The sequence below is a fragment of the Eleutherodactylus coqui genome, chromosome 4 (assembly GCF_035609145.1).
Source record: "Eleutherodactylus coqui strain aEleCoq1 chromosome 4, aEleCoq1.hap1, whole genome shotgun sequence".
In the NCBI taxonomy this organism is placed as follows: domain Eukaryota; kingdom Metazoa; phylum Chordata; class Amphibia; order Anura; family Eleutherodactylidae; genus Eleutherodactylus; species Eleutherodactylus coqui.
In genome coordinates, this window is record NC_089840.1 from 87,501,645 (window position 1) to 87,527,854 (window position 26,210).

The 26,210-nt window shown below is 43.7% G+C and overlaps 1 protein-coding gene across 3 annotated transcripts in view; it reads right to left on the minus strand.

The window, feature by feature from the left end:
* Positions 1–26,210, minus strand: part of PHKA2 (phosphorylase kinase regulatory subunit alpha 2) — a 92,198-nt gene that overhangs the window by 35,854 nt on the left and 30,134 nt on the right. For all 3 annotated transcript variants that reach the window (XM_066599833.1, XM_066599832.1, XM_066599834.1), the window contains exons 9-21: positions 25,653–25,799; positions 24,011–24,064; positions 23,115–23,237; positions 12,771–12,866; positions 12,566–12,673; positions 11,584–11,662; positions 9,961–10,095; positions 7,846–7,955; positions 6,432–6,576; positions 5,405–5,483; positions 3,281–3,453; positions 2,445–2,621; positions 363–451 (exon numbers count right to left, since the gene is read on the minus strand). In XM_066599833.1, the coding sequence (XP_066455930.1) occupies positions 363–451; positions 2,445–2,621; positions 3,281–3,453; positions 5,405–5,483; positions 6,432–6,576; positions 7,846–7,955; positions 9,961–10,095; positions 11,584–11,662; positions 12,566–12,673; positions 12,771–12,866; positions 23,115–23,237; positions 24,011–24,064; positions 25,653–25,799 (1,515 nt within the window). The remainder of the gene's footprint in view (positions 1–362; positions 452–2,444; positions 2,622–3,280; positions 3,454–5,404; positions 5,484–6,431; positions 6,577–7,845; positions 7,956–9,960; positions 10,096–11,583; positions 11,663–12,565; positions 12,674–12,770; positions 12,867–23,114; positions 23,238–24,010; positions 24,065–25,652; positions 25,800–26,210) is intronic.

Sequence of the window (26,210 nt, forward strand, 5' to 3'; positions counted from 1 at the left end):
CTCCTCCATAGCCAGCAACTCGTTAACCTCCTGCATCTATTCGACTGTTGTCGGGATCTTTTGTGTTTTCCAATATCTAGGTATGACTGAGTGTGTGAGCATCTGTACTATGATAGATAGGGCTTTAAGCCTGTACATGGCTCTGATGGGAACACCATTGTCTACGAGGTGGCCGGGAGCACAAAAACCGCTAAGTTCAGCAGGGTTACGCTGTTTCTGTAACTTCCCAAGAAGTGAACTGGTGTTATGTAAACCGCATAGCACAATGAGCTAAACTGTTTCCACAATCCTAGAGTTATGGAAGCGACTCCCATTCACTCCTAAGGGAACAGCGCAGTGTGCTATTAGAAAGAAAGTCCTACCTGAGGTTTGTTAAGTTGAGGAACCTCTAAGAGATTTAAAGACCTTCGATGACCACTTAGATTTTTAGCAGGTAGAAACAGAGATGAATCTGAAATGACATAGAATTTCACACATCAGTCTCTACAAAAAGCGCGTGCCAGATACATACTGCAACAAAAATATTGGATTGTTAAAAGGATATTCCCATCTGACAGTGTAATGGCACATCACTAGGATATGCCATAACTTTATAATCACTGTAGGTCTGACCTTTCAGATTCCAGCTCATGCTAAGAATAAGGAGGCCCGACTTTCTTGGGCATTTCACCTGCAAAATGGGCAGGGAACTGTGGCACAGCTTTATTCAAAAGAACAGGGCTGTGTTGCAGCATCCTGCATAGTGTGTGGCCAGGAGTGTTGCTGTGTAGGTAAAACATCAGCAGTGCCTAAAGGGGTTATCCAGGGAGGAAGATACTTACCCAATCCAGTGCAAGTCCAGCAGGTCAAGTGGTATGCAGTGTCCCCATTCTCTAATTGTCGATGACCTCTTTCAGGGGTCTGGCTGTTCAGCTCATCTAAATAAGAAGTCAGATTCCTTCTCTGTTGTGGCCAATGCAGAGACAGAGAAGAGGGCTTGCTTAGCTACTGAAATGAGCCAAACAACCAGCCCCCTGTGATAACTTCATTGACAACAGGAGTGGAAGACATGCTGTGTCACTTGGTGTCAGAACCAGAATAGAAGTGAAAGTGACGACAGTGCTGGACTGAATTAGGTAAGAATTTACCTGCAAGCAGCACTGATGCTTTTTTCATTCTAAGAGTAGGTAGTGAATGTATATCCTAGTTATATGCTATTGCTTTCTACTGTGAGAAAACCCCTATAAAGCACTTCAATAATGAGGTCCTGAGGATAGGTCATCAATATCAGATCAGTGGGGGTTCGCTGCTCAGGCCCCCACTGATTTGCTGTCTGAAGTTGCTGTTGCGCTTGGCTGAGCACTGCTGTCACTTCACTGCATACCCGGCACAGTGCCGTACATTTTATAGTGGCTGTGCCTGGTATTGCAGCTCAGTCCCAAGCTGAGCTGCTCTCAGACCATGTGACAACTTAATGTGCTGTCACAGGTGTAAGGAGAAGCCATAAGAAGAACTGTCAATAGGCTGATGCTGATGTGTTAGTTTAACTTATTCTGTTTCATTATTTATAGTCATGGCTATGAATGGGCTATGGATTTGACTGATTTTATAATACCTTAAAGAGACTTTCTAAGATTAAAAAAAAAGTCCGGGTAGTGAATAAACTAAAATTAAAAAATAAGCCATACATATTCACCAGTTAAACATCTTCTCCAGTCCAGCATAGGAACCCAGATTCCTGGTGCTCAAATCCCAGAGGAAGCTGCAGTGATCACGTGCCATTCATTCTACGTGTGACTGCTCAGACTGGATTCAGTGGTGATAATGCCATGAACGCAACATGACCACTAAGGCCAGTGATTAGTTGAGTGGTCATGTGTACAATGAAGATCATGTGATTGCTTGAGCTTTATTGGTACTGAAGCAGTAGGGGATCTCCCGTACTGGAATGGAGGTGCGGACAGACATCTAACCATCAAGCACTGAATGGCTTATTTTTTCAGTCCTGCAGTTTTTCTGTCCATCCCATTTTTTATCCTATTAGAAAATCCCTTTAAGAGCACTTTCACGCATAGCATTTTGACATGTTTTTGCTGTGCAATTTTGGCAGTCCTTTTTACGTGTTATTTTCATTAAAAAAAACTAGATACTGTTAAAGTTTTCCCTAAAGGCTTCTCTATATAACTTTAAAAGCACCCAGAGAAATACCTTGTACAACACTTAAAAATGTCTGAGACATATGATTTTTTTAAGTGAGTTTTCAAATGCAGAATAAAAGGTATTGGTGAGAAGCCATAAAGTAGACCCCCAGACTAGGATTTAAAATGAAGTTACATGTCCTTAGCTAGTATTGTAGAAGCACCATATTCCGAATACAACACTCGCTGTTCTGACTTCTGGCAGTGTTGAAATGGGGATCCTGACATGATATCATTGATCACAAACAAAAGTCCAAGTCTACTTACTGGGTACTTCCATGCCCTTCGACTTGGCCATAATGGAGAGTATATCACGGGTGGAATGGAGAGCACTAAAAGTACGGTACTGTGATGAGGTAGTTGAGGTGGGAGGTAAGTGCGCTGTAGAGGCCAGACTTTGCTGCAAGTGGTTTATGTATTGATCAAGTTCATCTAGTCCTTCATCTGGAAAAAAAAAGAATAATGTATCTCATAAACAGTTCTGTGTGGTCCCCTATATCACTGAACTATTTATCAATGTTACTGTTGACCCTTAAAAGGGATCATCCGGGGACATAGTTCTGTTAAAAAGTTGCTTCAGTCTGCAGTAGTAAAATAACAGAGCTCTTACTCCCCTTCCACGCTCCCCGCCGCTGCCTTCTCTCCAGTCCCAACTGAACTTCCCTTCCTGGAGGGGAAAGATGACAACCTGACACTTAGTCACATGAGCACCGAAGCTATTTACCAGCTGAAGGGAGACAGTGATTGGCTGCAGAGGTCACATGGTTCTTTTGTGGCGGACATAATCGCCGACTCCCTACACAGGGGAGTGAAGTTCACTGGGAATCGGAGATCCGGCAATGGCGGGGTGCGTGGAAAGGGGAGCTCGGTTATTTTACTACCGCAGACTGAAGACATTATTGAACAGAACAATATCCCCAGACAACCCCTTAAATCCTTTATTGCATTAGTTTACTTTAAAACACCATTCTTTACAAAGAGTACGTTACTTTTGCTATTTTGTCTCAATTCCAAAACCTCTTCTAGAACATTTTCAGTTACAGGTGCATTCACAATAGCACTGACTGCTGAGCTCAAACCTCCCAGCACTCCCTGCTACTTACCATTATCAATGTGGTTCGCTTGAAATCCTCCTAGTTCATACTCATAGTCATTGTCTGGACTATAATAGCCTTCACTTTCATCAAAAAGCTTTTCATCACAGTCGGCATCCAAGAAACTTAGGTGAGTGAAAAATGATGTAGTAAGAAAATCAGATATCCTGCCCAGTTTTACTCTAAAAAGAGAATACAGTAATGGATTAGAGCACAATAATAATATATTTGTTGTATATTACAATGTACTTTATTTAAAGGGCCACTTCGGCAAAAACATATTTTTCCATGCCTACCCCCAATCTGATTGCCTGTGACACTCTGGAGGTCTCCTTTATGTATTCAGCATTGCAGCCTCCTGTCAGCCACGATCTTGAGTTTTGTTTTTTTTTACTTTCAGTTTAAGATCTATGCCATGATGCAATCAGCTCAGTATTAGCTAGGGTACTACCAATTCTACCTGCAGGTGGGGCATTTTAATTATCATTGCTTTTTATCTTCACCTATATAAGCTACAGCCCAAGAGGATGAGCTGTAATCTCCTCTATTATAACTGTGTGACAGGAGCTGTGCGATCATCATGAGTAACTGACAGGAATGTCTGTATTCGCCTCAACACAGTTTCAGTGGTAGGTTCCATGTAACAGACTGTGAAATTGACTAGAAAATTAATACATAACCCCAAGTAAATCAGAGCTGGTCAGAATTGAGATAACATGACCATCTCAGGAAAAAGAAGCTGGGAGATTCAGATAGAAAGAAACAACTAACCAATGTAACACTAGCCTACTTATAAATACTGGAGGGATATCTACATAATGAATGCAATAAAGAAATCGCCAGAGTAGCCCTTTAAGCAGATCATCAAGAAAATGATATTTAAATGTAAATTTATAACCATGTTTATTGTATGCACAACATATACATATCTTACATCACATATGCCAAGATCTCTACTATTGAAAAACATTTCATAGTAAATGAATAGGCACACGGGCGGGTCATTAACGTTCCTCCGAACACTTGTTCACCCAACAATCAGGTTATGTAATAGGACTAATGATCAGTTTATCGTTCAATTTCAGCAGACATAAAAATGCACTCTGATAATCTGTACATCTCGCTATGTGAACAGGAAGATGTGCAGCCAGCCTACGGGAAAGAAGAATTGAAATCCCGCCTGTTTGTCCTCATAAGCCAACAGAAAATCAAACGTGTCGATCCAGATGCATGTCAATTGGTGCGCGTTACAATTGTCAGAGAACTCAGAGCATGTAAAGGAGCCAATATCCTTTGTCCTGATGAAGGTTCTAGCACTAGGACGCTCAAATGATATTAATACCATTTTTAATTGAGAAGCAATCAAAGTCTTTTGAAGGCAGAGTTCATATAGTATTCGACACTGAAATTTGCTCCAAGAGCTTATTCCTGTCCATGTTTGCAACTGCTTGCACATGACGAGCACACTAATCCATAATAGTCAAAGGAGTTGTGCAAAGCTGCATTTTTTATATGGACCAGTGGTCTGTTATAGAAACAAAGAAAAAAAAAAAAAAAGATTCCTGCCTTTCCTATTCTGGTCCAATTTGTCGCACATCAGTCATGCATTCAAATCAATAGGTGTACAAAAAAAAAAAATAATAATAATACTTAGAAGACACGGATTTGATCTCTGTGCTCTCCGTTTTTCATGGATTATTATTACGCAACGCTGGCAAAAAACCTAGACCTTCTGTTTTATTCTCTGCATGAAATAGTTGCGGATGGGGATATGGGTGCTGACACCTGTAAGCTGCTCATATAATATGGCTATATCAAATAATTCATCAACATTTCATCCATGAGGATTGCCATCATATTCTACTCACTGAACACTAAATACTTCATACCGCTTGCAGGATTCTTCCTGCGTCTGTGATAGTAGCCATTGCTATACAGCAGTGAGCAGAACAAAAACGTTTCTGGGATTTCAGATCCAAATGTATGTTATGGGAAAATGTCACCCAATGAATGAAGTAGACAACAGAAATGATATTACATTTCTTCATGACTGTAGCACAATAAGTTTGCCAGGAAATAGTATAACTCCTCACTGAGTTGACGGTGACAGTTCCTGGTAATACAATAACTTACCTTGCACCTCCGTAGTATCCATCCTCAAGTTTTCTAATTGTTGAAAGAACAGCTGGATCTATGTCTGTGCTGTCCTCATCTGAAATACAAATTAGGTGAATAGTTAGTACTATGTGCTATATAGTAATATGCATTTACCGGGTGTCTTCACTATCGTCATACACATAGCATAGTGTGTTATCTACTATGTCATATAAAGAAGCCAGCTACCGTCATATGACAGATCTGGCATGGTGTCATCCTTTGTGTTATAAAGGGAAACAATGATGCAGATGTGAACAGTGTTATACAGAAATGTCAAGGCTGGTTGATACATTGTTCACATTTGTCTCTATATTTTTCTGCTCCATTAATTCCATCAGTAATGGTATGTGTCCTTATTTGCATATTACACAGAGGAGCATGGATGGCCTTATAAGTCTCCTCACTCATCTTCATGGTGCTATCCCTAAGGAAAGTGTTACTCCTCCCGACCGATGCCACAGGCCTCTCACTAGCCAAGCCAGAAACCTACTGCACACTGATAAGGGGCAAACGCCCCGAAACAGCTGTCTATGTATGGATTCTGGCTTGGTTTTCAATCCCAAATCATTGCTCTACAGACCAGTATAAAGGGTCAAGCATTGATTTGAAGGGATGCTGCCATCCAATAGGTGGCGCCGCAGAAATATTGTTCCATCTCTCTTATTTGAGATTTTTTTTTATGGTAATGACAATCCGTTAGCATCAGATACAGGTTTCCACAGTTTTTCTCTGCTGCCCTGATTTATATAGGAAAAAAACATCGGAAACCCTTTGGATCCCGTTGAAGTCAATGGGATCTGTTAGGATCCTATATGCTTCCATTTGTTAAAAACAGATCACTGGAATCAGTGAGAGAGAGACATTCCCGAATATTTCCATAGCCACTGTTCCCTTTCTCCCATCATTCTTGTTTTTGATGACTGCCTAAGCCCTGCACATGGTGTAACCGCAGCCTACTGTGATCTGAGTGCTAGAAAATACTGCAGAAATAAGTGAACATTACTCAGCATGGAGTGAGTGATGGGGAAGGTGACGGTTGGTCTTCCTGTCATCCTCCAGTTTGAAGTCAGGTATGCCAGCTCAGTCCTGAGCATTTCAACAATCATCCTGCTGTCCAGTGCTAGGAAGAAATGGTGCTGGTCTGTAAACTACATGAAGAACGGAGATGAAGGAAGTCAATATCTCATGGACTTAAAAAAACTTACAAAAAAACTTAGAACTCAGGTTTGGTGTCAGTTTATCATATTTAGGCCTCAGTCACACGGGCGCATCGGCACCCGTACACCGGCGCCGATGTGCCCATGTGACTGCAGGAAGGAGACGGCCGTACCTAAAGACGGCCGTCTCTCTGCAGCGCCGGAGGAAAGAACACATGACCGGCAATGAAGCCAGTCACATGTTCTTTCCTCCGGCGCTGCAGAGAGACGGCCGTCTTTAGCTACGACCGTCTGCTGGTGTCAGTCACACGGGCGCATCTGCGCCGGTGTACGGGTGCTGATGCGCCCGTGTGACTGAGGCCTTAATATGGAGCTGACAAAGGGTTAAAATCTGCTGCATGGAAGTGCTACCAGATGAGACAAACGTATTAAGAGTCTTAATGAATTTATCACTCCTAGCTGGGCACAGGCTTTACTTAGACCGGCGTGTGAAATGTCAGTTTAAGTAAATAAGCCCAAATATGTGAGAGACCATTTTTTTGTCATTGCATTCAGTCTTATATAACACATTAAAGGATTTCAAAACGACAAGAAGTACTTCTTAGACTGAGGGCACTCTCACTACAACCATGTTGTGCAACAAAAGCAACAACCACAGGAAAAACTGTCTCAAAGCAAATAAATATTCCATCTGGGGGTTCCAGATAATAGATATCATACAGTTTGGGCCCACACGGATTCCCAGTACAGAATCCCGCAGCGGATTCCAGCTGTGCTCGCAAACACGAGGCCAAAAATGACATTATACTCACCTGTCCGGACGCTGCGCGGGTCTCCTCAGTCGCGGCCGGAACTTCTTTCTTCTGCACGGCAGATGCGCTCGGCACGCTGGCGCCATGCTTTCTTTTTTTTAAATCTCCTGCTTACCCGTGGATCCGCAGCACGGGCGCAGTGACAGCTGCATCTCTCCCCCGGATCAGATGGCTTACAATGACTTCAATGAAAGCCATCCGTGCAGGAAAACCGCAGAAAATGGAGCATGCTACGGGTGTTTTGCCACGTGTGCGATCCGCACGCCAGGGAAAAATGACATCCGCAGGGATTTAATTACCTGTGGATCCCCAATGATTCTCTGTGGGTGCAGATCGCACACGCAGGAGAGCCGCGCAGATTTTTTTCCGTGGACATGAGGTCTACAAGTTTCCTATCTAGAAATATGTACACATAATAAGGTATAAATTATATTTGGCTTGCACCAACCTGCGGAGTAAAAGTGAAGATCTGATTCCTAATTGTGTACAATTTAGATGTTCCCAGTATTCCTATATGACGATACGGCCGTCCACTTAGTTTCATGGCTTTGTAAATTCCTATGAACATGGAAAGCATAATATCTTTAATATTAGCAACATAGATACTATAGAAACACATGACAGGACAAGCTGACTCCTATGGATTGTCAATCAAAAGTAAGTGAACAATTACATAAGTGAAATCCAGGCCCACGGTTTAATCCACAGTAGAATTCGGGAGGCCATGGTTGGATCCTAGTAGAGGGGATAAATAAACTATACTATCTTACCAAAAATATCTGAACACCTGAACAAGAATCGTGCGTGATTGCTTCATGATGGATGGCTTGTGTGCAGCGGTATATCCCATATATCCAATAGTATGCAGTTCCTGTTGTATGGTGCTAACACTGACTTGGTTTTCACCTGCTTACAGTTTCTCAGTGCGCTCAAGGATAGTGGAAAAGCAAATACTATGGACAATCCCTCCCAGCAGTTGTTTGTCCCTTTCAGTTATGATTTTGGGTTATCCGCTTGTTAGTTTAGGAACATTATCTTTTTTCCTTAGGGAGAGTACCTAGAAGGCGAGGGAGGAGGCCATCCATGCTCCTCTGGGTAATATGCAAATAAGAGAGATGGATCAATACCTCTGCAGCCCCATCTATTGGAAGGCAGCATTCAGGTGGGGCTGCAGAGGTATTGTTCCATATCCCTTATTTGCATATTACCCAGAGGAGCATGAATGGCCTTATAAGTCTCCTCACTCACTCACCTTCTAGGTGTTCTCCCTAAGGAAAAATATAGCGTTCCTGACCCACATCACAGACCTCCCACCAGCCAAGCTGCACACTAGGCAAACGCCCAAAAACAGCTATCTGTGTATGGATTCTGGCTTGGCTTTCAATTCCCAGTTATTGTTAGAAGGCTTGTATAAAGAGTCTAACATTGACTTTCATGAATGCTGCCTTCCAATAGGTGGTGCTGTATAGGTATTGTTCTATCTCCCTTTTTTGCATCATTCTTAGTTTAGGCATGGAATGCCTCTCTCTCTTCCAGCTTATGGTCAAGTAACTAACAGTTGGATCTGGTGATCTGGGTTTTCGTGGAAATGTCACGAACCGATAGTCTACTAATGTGACAACCAACAATGAGACCGCGTGTAAGCTCTGTAAGTTCCTTGGAACAAAGAATGCAAAGTGAAACAAACTATGGCTGGCACCTCCAAGGGTCTGCATCTCATGTAGCATGACTTAGGACAAATAATAATAAACTTTATTTGTATAGCGCCAACATATTCCGCAGCGCTTACATAGACAGGGGGAATACAAAAAGTAAAAAATACAAACATTACAGAACGGCGGTTACATAGTAATCAGTTGATGGAAACAATAGAGGTGAGGGTCCTGCTCCAACGAGCTTACATACTACAAGTAATGGGGGGATACAGAAGGTAAAGGGGCTGGAGATGTGCACGGTATGGTGAGGTGGACAGTGAGGGATGCTATACACATAGACAATGGTCAGACCTTTAGCCGTGTGACGGCAGAATCGGTAAGACTGCAGGAGCGGTTTATGATGGCTAGCAGGGATTGCAGTCACTAGGACAGAGAGCATGTTATCAGGCGGAGTACAGAGGGGTTTGTTTAGGGTATGTAGTATGCCTCCCTGAAGAGGTGCGTTTTTAGAGCATGCCTGAAGTTCTGCGAGTCCTGGATTGCTCGGGTAGCCTTTGGTAGTGCGTTCCAGAGGATTGGCGCTGCTCTGGAGAAGTCTTGGAGGCGGGAATGAGAAGTTCGAATTAAGGGGGCGCTCAGTCTGGTTTCGTTAGCAGAGCGGAGAGCCCGGGCTGGGTGATGGATTGAGATGAGGGAGGCAATATAGCGGGACAAGTGACATTCTAGTAAGACACTATCCCTTCTGCTGATAGGGGTGTCCAAATACTTTTAGTTGGATAATATATAATCAATCTGTTCTTGTTGTTTAGAAGACAGATTGGAGAACAAGCAGAAAAGTTCTAGGTATAGAACAAAGGAATGAGCAGCACAATGCATAGCTTTATGTTGACAGACGTCCCTTCACTTACCAAGTTTTGCATAGAGATGGCTCAAAATTCTAGCAGGTTCCACTCGAAACGGTCGGACATCACTGAAGCTCTGCACATCAATGTCATGTTTTTTTAACATCTTTTTAATTTCCGGTGTTTCTGCCAGAACAGATACTAAAAATGCAAAAAGGAACTAATAAGACACTAAACAATTATATGGAATCTGCAGTTTCCCTACAACTAAGGCAATTATCGTATTTTTCTGACTGTAGGGCCGGGCTCATACAAATGTATTTGTATTGTGTATTACGCACACAATGTATGTGCGCATAATACGCAGTGAATGGCGTTAATGAAAGTACATTGACTTTCATTGCTTCACTCACACTTGTGTATATTTTTTGCGTATACTACACGCACAAAAAAAAGCAGTATCTTTTACTTTACCCTGTATTACTCGCGTACAGCCCTATTGCTTTCTTTGGGTGCTTTTTGAACACAGTGCATACACCATTACATTGCATATGTTCGCCATTTTTTACGCATGTTGCTAGGAGACATGAGAAAAACGTTTAAAAAAAAGAAGAAACCAGGAAGCCAGTGCAGGACAGCGCGCGTAAAATATACTGTACATGTGCAAGCATATGCAAGTAAAAATGTGACAATATGCAGGAATACATGATTCCCTACGCAAATAAAACGCTGCGATTTTTACACAGTGTTTTACGATATGGTCATGTGAGCCTGGCATAAGGCCTCTGACACACTACCGTTTTTTTCTTTCCGTGTGTTGGACGTGAACAAAAAAGACACACGGATAGCATACTAATGAGGCAGCACACACTGTAGAGTTTTTTCACCAAGATATGGACTGCGTGAAAAAAAATCATTGCACGTCCTAGAATCTGCAGGAAGAGGGGGCGATTTAATTATCTACTCTATAGTCACATAAATAAGCTACAGACCATAAATATACAGTCATGAGTTGTGATCTCCTCTATTATAACTGTGTGACAGGAGCTGTGTGATTATTATCAGTAACTGTGAATATGAGTGTCTATATCTCCCTTTAAGCAATTGCACTATTAGATTCTTGTAAAAGCAACACCCAAACTGATAAACTGACTAGAAAATGAATCCATACCCCAAGTAAATCTGAGCTGGTCAGAACTGAGATCACATGACTGTCTTAGAAAAAAAGCCCAGGAGTTTCAGAAAAAAAAGATATAACTAAGCAAGGTAACACTAGTTGACTTATATATACCAGGGGTGGGGGAAGAGGGCTAGCTACATAGTGAATGAATGAAAAAAACCTTTTTATCATACGATTGTGTTAAAAAGCAAAACTGATTCCAAAAGAACACTCTATTGGCATAGGTTTGGCTAATGAAAACCTTTGGATATATTACAGGGGTTGTCCAAATACAGTGCTACCCTTGTCCATAGGTTTATGTGTGAAATTGCAGCTCAGTTCCATTGAAGAGAATGGAAGCTTTAGCTGCAAAGACAGACATTACTTTTGAACAAGGGTGGTGCTGTCTTTGGAAGACAGCAGACATGTTTTTCTAACCCTCGACAACCCCTTTTAAATATTCTTGTTGGGATATATATGCCAAATGTTAATCTTAAACATACTGTACCTATCTAACAGTGTAAACATACCTTGCACCACAACATCAGGTTTAAAAGCTGTTGAAAATCTTCTGTTTAAGGGATCAATTTCTCCAGGCGCTAAAAACCCCTACGGAGAAAAACACAAGAAACCTTTCAAATTTTGAAAGCCAATTCTACTCACCAAAGAAATTACATAAACATTCACTGAGAAAGTTGTCACAAAATCCAAAGCAAATCTGTAGCACAATCTGCATGTACTAAAAGCAATATAATAATATTAGAGCAATAAATATGTATCCATTTTGTATCTCTCTTCTATCTTGTATGCTTCAGCCTGTCATATTATATTATTGACATTTTCCTTCATGAGAACTTTCCAGATACTATGTACAGTATAATCTTACTTGGTCAGAGTTTCCCGTATGTTCCGTACTTTGAGAAAAGGGAACCAGACTACACATCTTTAAATGCTATTAGCACTTGTACGCCACAAGAAGGTCATTTTATAGTAGTCTCATGAGATATAGTTCCACTCGGCCTGAGAGAAGTCCTGCCTTACAACTAAGACATCACTGTTCTTGTTTAGTTTTAATAACCAATGATAATAAATTAATTATAATAAATTATAATTATTAGAAGTGAGGCGTGTTCTAGCCTCGTTGCAAAAGTCTTTGTATATATACTTCTGCTTGTTAATGGAATAAACAGAGGAATTACTTAATTACAGTAGGAAAACGATTGTGGTCGTTCTGTTATGGGAGTACTCCGTTAGACAATTTATTTTTATATATAAACACCCAAAATATACATAAAAGCGGAGATTTCGCTAAGAATAAGTAAATCTAAAACTGTATTGAAGAAATCTGTGATAGATAGGGCATATAGAGTAGATTATATTATAAGGCAGTTGTTTCATGAACACTGCTTTATGTATTTTATGGGCTGTAATAACATTTTAAACAACATATAGGTCTATCACATTGTAACCAAGCCTTTGTTATCAGTGCAGCATATATGTACTGTATTATACCTCAGCAAGTAGACATCCAATGATATATAGGGACTGTCCCCACATATGTGGCAATTTTCCAAGAGGGATGCGGTCAACTGTATGGGGGTTATGATACTCTTCATCTATCTAAGGACACAGAACAATAACATATAAGGTGTAAGGTCACACACACATACAGAAATGAGCACAGTTCTCTATGGATAAACATCCAGAATGTACCTACCTTATCGTGAGGGACAGCATATAATTCTGGCACAAGTCGAATCCCATTTTTTCCTCTGATTAGGACTCCTTCTAGAGCCTCCCTGTACTCCTGTACCTAAAATATGCAAGAATACACAACAATCATGTATTGTAAAATACATAGAGATTGTTGTGAGTAAATGATGTGAGGGTATGCCGACACCATGGCTCATATCTACTTGTGAAACAAGAATGGCAGGGCTGAATGTGCACATTTACAGGTTACTTTCTATAGTGATTATGTCAAAATTGTGTAAATAGGTGTATTTGTAGACCCAGGATGTTAAGGGTCATACCAAAACAATAAATTTAATCCTCAGATATGTTAGTTAACCCCTTAGTGACCACCACATTGCCTTTTTATGTCCCGGCTAAGTGGACTTTAATTCTCAGGGCTCAGTCATATTGGCGTTTTGTCGCACGATCTTTTGTGCGCATAACTGATGTGCTCAAAAAATCGTGTGACAGAAGCTGGCGTCACGGCAGAAAAAACGCTGCTAGCAGTGATTATCCGCATGAAAGGGCTCGGTCACACGGGCGTTTTGACGCTCAAAAACAGCACTGCCCGTTATGCTCTGCCACAGCTGTCACCGAGGAGCGCGATGTTCTCCCATTGAATTCAATGGAGCCGGCAATACAGCTGGCTCCATTGAAAGCAATGGGCTGCCGGCCAGCGCTGCATTAATTTTCAGGGAAGGGCTTAAAATATAAGCCCTTCCCTGAAAACTATCCTAAGAATGTGTGAAAAAAAAAAGTATACTCACCTCTCTGCAGCTGCCAGGGCTCAGCCGCGTCCAGCCGGCTCTTCTCCCTGCACTGCTCTCTGAGGACTGTGGACTGTGACCAATCAGAGGCAGCTCTCAGCTATTGAATGACAGCTAAGAGCTGCCTCTGATTAGTCACTGCGCTCAGCCAATCAGAGGCAATACTCACCCATTCATGAATTCATGTTGGCACTTTTAATAAATATACACAAATTCGAATCGACCTATTTTTAATGCCTAAATGAAGTACAATATGTGGCGAAAAAACAAAAGATATGCAAAACCAGGGGGCGTGGCCAGGCATGGAAGAGTAAGGTCGCATGCCACGGAGCTCCGCAGCCGCCATACCTCAGACAAAAGGGAAAGAGACTGGAAAAAAATCACACGGATGATGACCAGAGTGGGGAAAAGAAAGGCAAGCCAGCCACAAGCCCACGGATCCCCACTAAGCCGATTCCTGCACAGTACAAGCCCCGGAGCGGGAAGAAGACCCCACAGCATGGCGCCGGGTCCGCACGAGGAGCCTACAAAACGCCCGCACGGGAACTCGGGGACTGCCTCCTGTCCCCAGCCTGCAGGAACAGAGAAGACACCGGCCAGTAATACCCAGGGACAGCAAGGGGAACCCGACCAGCGGCGGCATAAGGACCCAGGGGAACGGCCCACGAGCGCAGCGGTAACAGCGCAGCATCTTACCTCCCCGACGCCGGGTCCACAGGAGAAGTGCGTGGCGGACCCGGAGGCTCTGGTAACACTCACTGCCACATCAAAGAAAGCCTCCGCCGGCAGGACGACAAGAGGACCTGCGGAGACTGCTGCTCGGCCAGTCCAGGACGCGGAGGCTACACCCTCAGACACAGAGGGAGCAGAGAGCCCCCCCCTATCACCAAGCATGGCGCCAAGGCAACATGAGGCTCCGGAGCGACAGGCCACCAGAAGCGCGGGAACCCCACTCCCAGGAGGGACAACAGAAACGGTCAGTGAAGGGGCTGGGGCAAGAGACACAGGGACACCCCAAGGACCCCATACTCACCCTATACCCCATGCAGGGAGAAACGGTCGCAGACACGTTGAAACGCCCAGACAGGGGCATTACCCCACTGAGAAGGCCTGCATAGCAGGCCCAGAAGCAGCCCTCTATCTGCCACCAGAGGCCACAGGGGCCATAAATAAGAGTCGCAAGGGCGAGATACACGGACCCAGCAGACAAGGCTACCCCAACAGCGCAAAAGTGAGCCCAAGTGGACGAGAGGCAGCCCACACTCAGCCCTTGAAGGCCATTTCAACCACAGCCACAGAAGAGCAGGAGGGCACTAGAGCATCCGCCACGCACTCCACACCAATTGAAAGCGGTAACGCTGGAACCGATTATACAGCACCAGGCCCTTATACCCCTCACCTATCCGCTACAGTGACTCCGGACAACCGAACGCTACCACCCATAGATGACTCTCAAACACTTCAAGCCCTGTGGGTAATGATCCGTGCCCTCCCGACCAAGACGGATTTAGAGACGCAACTGCGGCGTATAGAGGAAAAACACGATAAGGCCATCGCCACAGTTAGTCACTCAGTACAGGCGCTCACAGAATGAGTCACGGCTCTAGAAGAGCACCCTGAGGTTTCAATTACGGACTTTCAACAACTTACCCTTGCAGTGGAAAAGCAACAGAAACAGATAAGAGACCTGACCTTCCACCTCGACGACATCGAGAATCGGGGCAGACGTAATAACTTAAAGCTAAGAGGACTTCCAGAAGATATACCCCCAGATGCGCTGCACGAATGTGTAACAGCCGTCTTTAACAAACTTCTGCAGCGCCCAGAAGACAGAGCAATAGAACTAGACAGGGTCCACAGAACTCTGGGAGGAAGAACAAGGAACGCTAACCTCCCAAGGGATGTAATATGTTGAGTGCATTTTTACCGACAAAAGGAGGAAATTCAACGGCTAGCTTGGGAAAGAGGCCCAGTCCGATTCCACGGGGCGGAGATCACTATCCTGCCCGACGTGTCCAGACGAACCCTCAATAGTCGAAGATTGATCCGCCCTCTGCTCGAAGCAACGCGCAAGGCAGACGCGACCTACAAATGGGGACACCCCTTCCACTTGATCATTCGGAAACGAGGCCGCACATACATAGTCAGATCACCAATGGACTTGGAGGGAGCGTTCAGGTTCCTAGAGGTCCCAGCAGTCCCGATTCCGGACTGGACAGAGCCCATGGACCTTGCCCCGGCAAACCCGTGAAACAAAGGGACCACCCAATACGAGCTCCAGTGATACCGGTACAAAGGCTGACTCACAAACCACACAACGTATATGGGACTCAAAACCCTCGCCATCAATAATTTCCCAAGAAACGCTCTCCTGCCTTGAAACAGCTCCCCAGTTGTTGGTTCACATCGTGGCACAACCTCGAACAATTTCCCGTATGGCCAGACTTGCAGACGGCGGCGACCTGGAGCTCCCAGGCTAGATTAGAAAGAAGAGTAGCTCACTTCAAGAAAGCTATACTGTTTCCATCGTTTTCTATGTTCATAGCTATTTGATCTTGAAGTTTGTCAGGGACCACTCTGACCAAGTGCACTCCCACGTTTCCCCCCCAGTAGGGTAACAAGGGACCTGCATCTGCCCCGGTTGCGGGTCAACAGGCCCCTTGTTCAAAGTATAGCAGCCAACCACTAGGTTGGTAGTAGGTTAGCTCGTTCTAGTCCTGTTTTACCTGGTGTGTCGTGTGATCCCCACCTGTCCCCCCCCTCCACCTCTCTCTTTGCTCTACCTCGCCACCTCCTCACTCTCTCCCTCTTCATCTTTCTCTCGTTAACCCCAAGGTATACAGACAACCATGCCAACAGATTCTAATAACCTCTCGATATTTTCTATTAATGCGCAAGGTCTAAACGTGCCGGAGAAGCGGTCCTCCATCCTCCACCTCCTATGGAAGAAAAGAGCACAAGTGGCCTTTGTCCTGGAGACTCACTTCCGCACAAACGCCTGCCCTAGATTCTCAGACGCCAGATATCCAAACGCCTACCACAGTACGAACGCGGAGTCGAAATCTAAGGGAGTCTCAATCCTTCTCGCCAACTCCATCCCATGGGAGCAGGGGGAGGTCCGACGTGATCCGGGAGGTAGATATGTGTTTCTCAAAGGTAAGCTCGCTGGCACCGCATTCACATTTGCCGCAATTTATTCTCCCAACTCCGGCCAGGTATCTTTTCTCGAAAGGATCCTGGAGGACCTGGACGAATTTAAAGAGGGCACCCTGGTACTAGGAGGGGACTTCAACGCCCCCCTAGACCCACGGATAGACACATCCAAAGGGTGTGATAGTCTCTCGGCATCCACACACCGCAGGATTAAAAGAACTCTCCACAAATACCAACTTGCGGATGCCTGGAGAGTATTGCACCCTACCACGAAGGATTACACATTCTTTTCCAACCCACACAATTCATATTCCAGAATCGACTACTTTCTCCTCCAACACTCCACTTTAACGTCACTGGCCTCGGCAACAATCGATAACATCACCTTCTCGGACCACGCCATGATAATGATAAAACTAAAGATACCCTCCCTACACAATAGGACATGGCACTGGCAGTTTAATGAAACGTTCCTACATGACCCGGGAGTTTCAGACGAAATCCGCAAAGCATTAGGAGACTACTTCCACCATAACACCACTCCGGATGTAGATCCACTAACGATATGGGAGGCACATAAATGCGTAATACGAGGCCTTTGCATTAGCCTTGGCTCGCGTATTAAGAAAGAGCGTGCTGCACACCTTAGGGGGTTACTGGATCAGATCCAGGTATTAGAGACCACCCATAAATCTACCCACGATAGCACCAATGGGGCCGAGTTACTCTGTCTCAGGGAGAGGGTCCGCTCTCACTGCCTAGGACAGGCCAAGGCGGGTCTAGCAAAATGTAAGCGCCACTTCTATGAATACGGAGATAAGCCTAGCCGAGCACTGGCTCGAGCACTCCGTGCTACAAGAGCCAGAACGTACGTCCCACATATCTCCACCCCCAACGGCCACACACGGTACTTACCCCAGCAAATTTCCGAAACGTTCTGAGAATATTACCACTCCCTCTACAATTTATCTCCATCACAGCCAAATCAGAATAGGGAACAAAAGAGAGCTGCGATCCGAGAATATCTTCAACGCTCGAACCCGTGTAAATTCCCCCAAGAGGCAATAGACACAATGGAAGCACCTATAACCCCAACCGAACTAGCAAAAGCATTGGCGGACTCTTAGCCCGGAAAAGCACCGGGACCAGACGGACTTACTTTAACATACTACAAGAAATTTACAGAAACACTATCCCCGCACTTTATCCAGGCCTTTAACTCCATAACCTCAGGGAAGGAAATACCCAGAGACACCCTAACTGCGCACATCACGGTTATCCCGAAGGAAGGCAAGGACCCGTCACAATGCCAAAGCTACCGCCCAATATCCCTGTTGAATGCCGACTTGAAACTATTCGCCAAAATTCTTGCGAACAGGATCTCCCCCTACCTGCAGGCTACAATACATAAAGACCAAGTTGGCTTTGTCCCTATGAGAGAGGTGAGGGACAACACAACTAAAGCCATTAACCTAATACATCTCGCACGTAGACTCTCTACGCCAGCATGCCTGTTATCCACGGACGCGGATAAAGCATTCGACCGGGTGGATTGGGACTTCCTGTTCGCAACTATGGCTCACATGGGAATGGGACCCAATATGCGGCACTGGATTACAAGCCTTTACTCCCGACCAACAGCGTCAGTCAGGGCAAATGGCCAGCTCTCAACACCATTCTCCATATCAAATGGCACGAGACAGGGCTGTCCCCTTTCACCCTTAATCTTCATCTTATGCCTAGAGCCCCTACTGACGCAAATCCGATCGAACCCAAATATCCGAGGGATCATCGCGGGAGACACAGAACACAAGATAGCGGCCTATGCAGATGATCTCCTATTTTTTACCTCAGACCCGCGAATCTCCCTGCCTAACCTAATGTCAGAAATTAACCAGTACTCCTTAGTGTCTAATTTCAAGATCAATTATCACAAATCAGCAGCACTCAACATCTCCCTTACCCAACCTATGATAGACGAGTTAAAGGATTTTTTTTCATTCACATGGGCTAGGGACCACATACACTATCTAGGGATCAATCTAACATCGAACAGTGAGGGCTTATACTCGGCCAATTTCCCGGTTCTCTTAAATAAGATCAGACAGGACCTCAACTCATGGACCAAAGGCACCTTTTCTTGGTTCGGCAGAGGGGCTATCATAAAAATGAACATCCTCCCCAGAGTCCTGTACCTAATACAAGCCCTCCCCATACACGTGCCCAGAACCTTTTTCCAGCACCTACTCTCGTCCATGTCTACATTCATATGGGCAGGGAAGACCTCCCGGATTGCGAGGAACACGTTGACCAGACCAAAAAACAAAGGGGGTATGGGACTCCCAGACTTTGTGAAGTACCACCAGGCAGCTCACCTAGTACGGATTATAGACTGGAACCGGCATGCAGCTCTTAAGCAATGGATTGCCATTGAACAAGCCGCATCACCGATGCTGCTGGCAGCCCTTCCTTGGTGTGGCGGACCGGGTCCGGCGGATTTGACGCACCACCCCACTATTGGCCCCACGCTATCGATCGCCTCCAGAGTACTAGCTAGGGCAGACATATCTCCCAGGCCCTCCCCAATGTTCCCGATCCTCGGGAACCCAGAGTTCGCGCCAGGCAGTGAGGGCAGAGCATTCTGTACATGGTTCACGGAGGGCAGGTACAGGGCAGAACACTTTATACAAGAAAGCCAGTGGATATCGGGGGAAACATTAAGAGGGCCCACAGCCCCAACACCACTCCCAATGTGGCAGACCCTACAGCTGAGACACTACCTGCAGTCCCTACCTCCCCCTAGCGCATTCGCCCGCCCAAAAACACAGTTCGAAACAATCTGCACAGAGGAGGGCCCATCTAGACATACCTTATCCAGACTATATAACATCCTCAACACACAACCGGAGGAGTCCCCTCCAAGATACATGGAGAAATGGGAAGAGAAGCTAGGAGTAAATTTCACCCCAGAGGAGAGAGATAGAATCTTCACTATCACACACTCATCTTCAATATCCAGTAGGATACAAGAATCTGGATTTAAGATTCTTTCCAGGTGGTACAGGGTGCCCTATCACCTACACAAAATATTCCCGACGGTCTCCCCCCTATGTTGGAGATGCGGAATGGATCAAGGAACCATGTTACACGTTTTCTGGGACTGCCCGCTGCTAGCGGGCTTCTGGTCAGGGGTCTGGCAAATCACGTCTAAATTTACCCATTGTCCTTTACCAAAATCCCCGGCCCTCTTCCTCCTACATCACAGTGACATCCCGCTGGCTTCCTATAAAAAAATCCGTGGTGAGTTTTTTGATAGGAGCGGCAAGGTCGTGTATTTCCAAACACTGGCGGCAGACAACCCCGCCATCGTTGACACTATGGATAAATACAGTTAATTGGATTATGGAGATGGAGGACCTCTCTGCAGCACTAAAAGGTACACAAGAAAAGTTTCGCAGAACATGGTACCATTGGACAGTGTTCCGAGACTCAGAAGAATATCGACAGCTTCTTAGCCCCCAAACTAACTAACCCACACTCTCACATATACTCATTTTCCCACAGTCAGTGTCTCTACTTGCTCCACCCGAACCTTCCCTGCGTACCCCTCATGTGTCCTGTCGGTCTCGTTAGATATTTTTGAATTTAATTTACAACGAGTAGAGGTATGAAGTCAAGTATAGGGTTTATTGGAAAACCGGAAAGTTCCGGTTACTAGTAATATACCTCAGGTTATGTTTACTGCATATTTTTGAAAATGTTCTCTGATTACCTAACTTTCTAATATTGAGGTTTATCCGAATGCAAACTATGTTGTACCTTGAAAGTCATAATCCAGTTGTTCACCGAATAAATAAATGCAATAAATGCAATAAAAATAAAGAATTAAAAAAAAACAAAAGATATGCAAAACCTTTACAAAGTTATTCTATGTCAAAGGGACACATGTCAGATTTAAAAAATTCGGCTTTGTCATTAAGGCGCAAACAGGCTTTGTCACTAAGTGGTTAATTCAAGTCACTGTTTACATACTGATATGGTTCAATACTGTTTTGAAAAGGATGGCTCAAGTGCACTGCAGATCACACTGCTTAGCCATATGTCAAACTGTCAAACTGTTGCATTCCAATTTCGACTGACTAGCATTCAACAAATTGCATTAGTATAAGGATACGAGGAGGCAGTGAACGGTAGCTGGACGCACTTGTAAATCCATCTCTGCATTATATATAGTTAAAATCTGGAGAGGCTGGCCTATAGGAGGGCTTTAAATTATTCTCTTTCCTAAGACTTGTGCATTCATAGGTTAAGGTTTCTTTGAGACTGTTAAATAGTGTGAGATTCTTTGTCTATTTTTACACATTTCTCTAGTATAAATCACAGAAATGTTTGTGTATCTGTATTTACAGGCTGCACTGCATTGTGATTATCTCACAGAAGTGTATGCATTTATAGGTTTGGCTCTACTGTGATGTTGTCACAATGCTTTTGGTTATAATTTATAAAATTTACTGAGGCAGAAAAGGGTCAACTATATAAATAAAAAATCACCGGAGCACTCTAGAATGTAACTTTTATCAACATAGATACAATAAGACTAGAATGAGCAATTATATAAAAGAAAATGTAATGGATAATGCAAGATGTAGGGTGAAACAATCTATAGCTGTCTTAGTATTTAGGTCTGATAGCCCTACTCAAAAATAGTCTGCCTCTGGATGATAGTCCGAAGCATGTTTCAGCCCGCCAATAAGTGCAGCTAGCATTACCCAGGCCATAGCTCCAGACATCAACTGTGGACTTGACTATCATTTGCTAGCAGTAGGTAGGTTGCTATACGAAGCAATATTACTCTTGACTTTTCTGACATCTGCAATTGTTCAGTCTACTTCTGACAGGGATATATATATGAGCTTGTATTACACCTGTCAGCACCATTTTTCCCCTTATGAACTAGTAGGTGGAGACTAGGGAAACGGGTTGAGATTTAAAATCGTGAGACTAATGATCACTGAAGATAAAAACTTTTATTATCTTCATGAGAGTTTTTCCTTTTCCTAGCAATTATTTTGGAATGGTCTCTCAGCTAAAAACTTCTGCAGAGGTGACACTGTTATTATTCCCTACCACTTTATTACAATAGTGCTGAACATATGTGCTTAGTAGAGATGAGCGGGCACGCTCGGTTAAGGCATTTACTCGAGCGAGCATCACTCTTCTCGAGTAACTGCATACTCGTCCGAGAGAATTCGGGGGGGGGGGGGGGGGGACGGAAGGGGGGAGAGTGAGAGAGATCTCTCTCTCCTCCCCCGCTGCCCCCCCCCCCCCGAATTCTCTTGGACGAGTATGCAGTTACTCAAGAAGAGTGATGCTCGCTCAAGTAACTGCCTTAAGCGAGCGTGCTCGCTCATCTCTAGTGCTTAGCCATGTATTTTAAACAGCTATTCTTTTTGCGTGGGGTTTTTCTTTTTTGTAGGTTTGTTGTTTTTGAGCTATTCTCTTTCAGAGTTGACTAGAGGACCTCCAATAACAGAATGTCCTCTATAGTGCTGCCTCATACGTCTTTGCACTGGTTTCTCTCCATCATAGATAATGACCGTGTCTGGGTTACATTACCAGATTCAGCTTTATTGGCTTAAGGCCTCTTTCACATGGGTGACGATGATGTTGAATGTGTGTTCTGTGCAATATGGTTGTGTTTTCTTGCGGTGATACAACGATTTTGTGACGCTACAAAGTCATGCAACTTTTTAACGCTCTTTTGCGGGTTTTATTGGGGGGGCTTGAAATATAAGCCCTACCCTGAAAATAAGCCTTGGCTGCATTAAAAAAAAACAAAAAAAAAACAATGCATCACCTAACAGGCGCTGTCTGCTCAGTTGCACTTCTCCTCGTAGGTTCCTGGCACACTAGCTTGTAGTTTTTCCCCAGCGCTTCCTGATTAGGGGTTCAAAAACCCCGCCTCCAGAAAACACTGCCTCTGATTCGTTCTGGAGCCCCGCAGCTCAGCCAATCACTGCAGCACTCGATGAACCAATCAGAGTCATTTAATGGGGAACGGACAGTGGCTATTAGGCGATTTATTGCTTTCTTATCTGTTTGTTTTTTATGCGGCCAGGACTTACTTTAGGGGAAACAGTAGGACTTCCTACTGTAAAAGTAGCTGAAGAAAGAAAAATAGGGCAGTAAAACCACCACATGAGTAAAATCCCTAAAATGTGTCTGTTCCTTTAAGACCAAAACACCCACACCCTAGTCCTTAAGGGGTTAAAGTGATAATGTCAAAATTTTTTATAGCTGTACACATCACTCTGCAGTGATCATGTCACAATAGTGTGTTGATCTTTGTATAATAATAAAAACTATGAATCTGATCAGTGATTCTACTTGGTTTATTTTTCTCTTACCTGGACTTGGTCTCCATTAAAAACCCCATCAATGAGCAGATACGTCCAGAATACCGGCCACTCACATTCAATGTTTTCAAATAACTTCAGCTCTGTTGAGTCATAATGTAACCTAGTTGGGTCCTGTCAACATTTAAGGAAAATTGGCTATAAGGTATATCTCCTCCTGCATTTAAAGAAATCCCTTTGAAGGGTGTGCAAACAAGCAAGTAAAAGTGAATATATACACATTTGGCTAAGATAATATCTCAAACATATCTAGGTAAAGAATGAGGACACTGAGTACTTATAGTTTCCGTTCAGATTGATGCTGCTGATATTGCAGGAGAGAGCCGCTGCTAGCCAGGCAATGTAGTGTTATATGGTGACAATTGGGTCAGGAGCGCTATCTTTTCTCCTTAGGGAGAGAAGTGAGTGAGGAGACTTAAAAGGCCATTCATGCTCCTCTGGGTAATATGCAAATAAGGGAGATGGAACAATACCTCTGCAGCGCCAACCCATTGGAAGGCAGCTTTTCTGAAAGTCAATGTTAGACTCTTTATACAAGCCTTGTAACAATGACTGGGGATTGAAAATGGTGCATATGGTGGCGATTCAAGAATGCATGACCACCCATTAAATACAGTGCATGGATGGTTTTTGTAAATCAGCGTCGGTGTTCTTACATAGTGGCTCTTTGCTCTGGCTCATAGAGCAGATTCCCCTCTATGACATCCATATGACTATTAAGGAATAAGGCGAATAAGGCAAAGGATTGTCTTCATGATAAGGCCCTTTCATGAAGGCTTGATTTTAGCTTTTATTATTATTATTATTATTACTACTTTTTTCTGAATTCTACCTTTACCATCCAGAAACCACCAACAAGCTGCAACATTACTTGCCATTGTTCTTACCTCTCTTGGGGTTTTATAACCATCTCGGAGAAATCGACAACAGCCATATCTTCCCTTAAAGGAAAATAAAAGATGACAGGTAAGAAGATATACAACATATAAGCAATTACACTGCTTAGAAGAGGTGAGGGGGTGTTAGACACGTTATCTCAGCTGAATCAGAATTCATTTTCCTACAAATACTGAAGCTCATTTATAATTAGCACAAAAGTTTATAGAAAATCACTTGTTTGTATGTTCAAGTACATGACACCTAAATGCAACTATATCACACATAGGAAGAAAATATGTATTTTCATCTGCAAACCGAATAATGGAAAGCAACGACAGTGTTGATCTATTCTTAAATCCAAGTAATAACAGAAATAGGTATCACTTGCTAAAACTAGACTTCAACCTGCTAGGTTCAATTCTGCAGATAAACTGGAGCAAGGGCATTGTGGGTGATGCACAGCATTTTCTCACTCTATGGTGTATAAGGCTGCCATACTGGACATATAACTTATGTCACCATATAGAACACATACATAGTGCTGTCATATTGTGCAAATAATGAACACATGCACATAAAGCAAGCAGAGTAACAAAAAATATATTAATAGCAAAGTGTTCTGTATAATCAATGCTTGCCGAGTGACCTCCCCAAAAAAGGGCTAACTGATTGACCCTTGTACACAACAGTGCCAGCAAAAAATAGTCATATTATCTGTAATGTTCTAGAACAGTAAAGGGCTAACAGGTAAGGGACTTGTTATTTGTTTATTCCACAGCACTTTCAGGTAATTTATTTATCACCCCCCCCCCCCCCCCCCCCACACACACACACACACTTATTTTACTGAAGGATGGAAGGCTGAGTCAGCCTTGAGCCGGCTACCTGAACTCGCAACCTTCAGGTCGTGAGCGAGAGCTTAGGACTACATACTGCTGCCTTAACACTCTGCGCCACACAAGGTAGTTTCAATTACTCTAAAATTGTGTTCTGATTAATTCTATTACATATCTTTGTAGGAATCGGAGCTCGCATCTTTTGATGCAGAGATCCAAACCATAGAGTTCCACAGTGAAGTTCTATCTACCTACAGACACCACTAGTGGGTGCTCACTGGTTGCAGACAATTGTGGAATGAGAGCGTTTAACCCAGTAGCTCCTGTTTGTGTTTAAGTGACCTACCGGTTTCGGAACAAATTCTATCCCAGGACTGGAGGAGAGGATATATTACCTGCAGTTTCTCTCTGCTGCCTCTTTGGTTCACCGGTTTCGGGTCCTGTGTTCGGCCGTCCAAGATGTCTACAGCAATATTCTATCTACCTAGTGCACACTGTGCACTGCTCTCCGGTTGGTCTGTGCTGCTACATAAACAGCTCTGGCCAATCAAAGAGCAGATATAGTGCATTAGTAGTCGAACACTACCAATGCACTGTGGGGATTTGGTAATCTGAAGATTGCATCAGCCATTTTGAACAGCCCAAAACAGGATTCAAAACCAATAGACAGAGGCGTGACAAAGAAGAACAACTGCAGGTAATATACCCCACTCAGCCTATGGTACTAAACATACATTTGTCCCAAAATTGGAGGGTCACTTTAAGCCCCTGCATTCCTGCCCACTTCAGATGACCCACAGAACAAAAAACATACCTGTAACTTTGTAAGGATTTCATTTTTGGTCGCATTAACAAGGTTTAGGTCTTCTACTGCAAATGCTGGGTACGAAATTATAGCAAACAGACCAGCGTCAATCTCTTTTGAAGTGGATGCCCTTGGTAGCATAGAATTCAGGATTGACTGTAAAGAGAAGAAAAACACATAAACTTCTGGTCCAGACAAAACAAAAGCACCCTGATAGGAGAAAATCCAGATCTTCCCCTGAGTATGTCCTTTGTATATGATCATGACACAACAACATTACTTTAAAATATGAAAAAAGGACAATAAATATCCATTTTGCAAAGTGACAAGAAGTGCAGCTGTATACATTGAAACTTTTGAAACAAGAAATTGACAATTAACTTTCACTTTGCCACAGTCACAGTCCCCGTGTTGTCTAGTCATATAAACGTGGTGTAACGTCTTTCTTTGATCCAGCCAATATAACCCTGGGATACAAGCTTTCACACTAGCAGCAATATATGCTCTGTAGAATATCTGCCCCTATTAACAACAAACCAGATGTTATATTGTGGTACGAGGACTTTT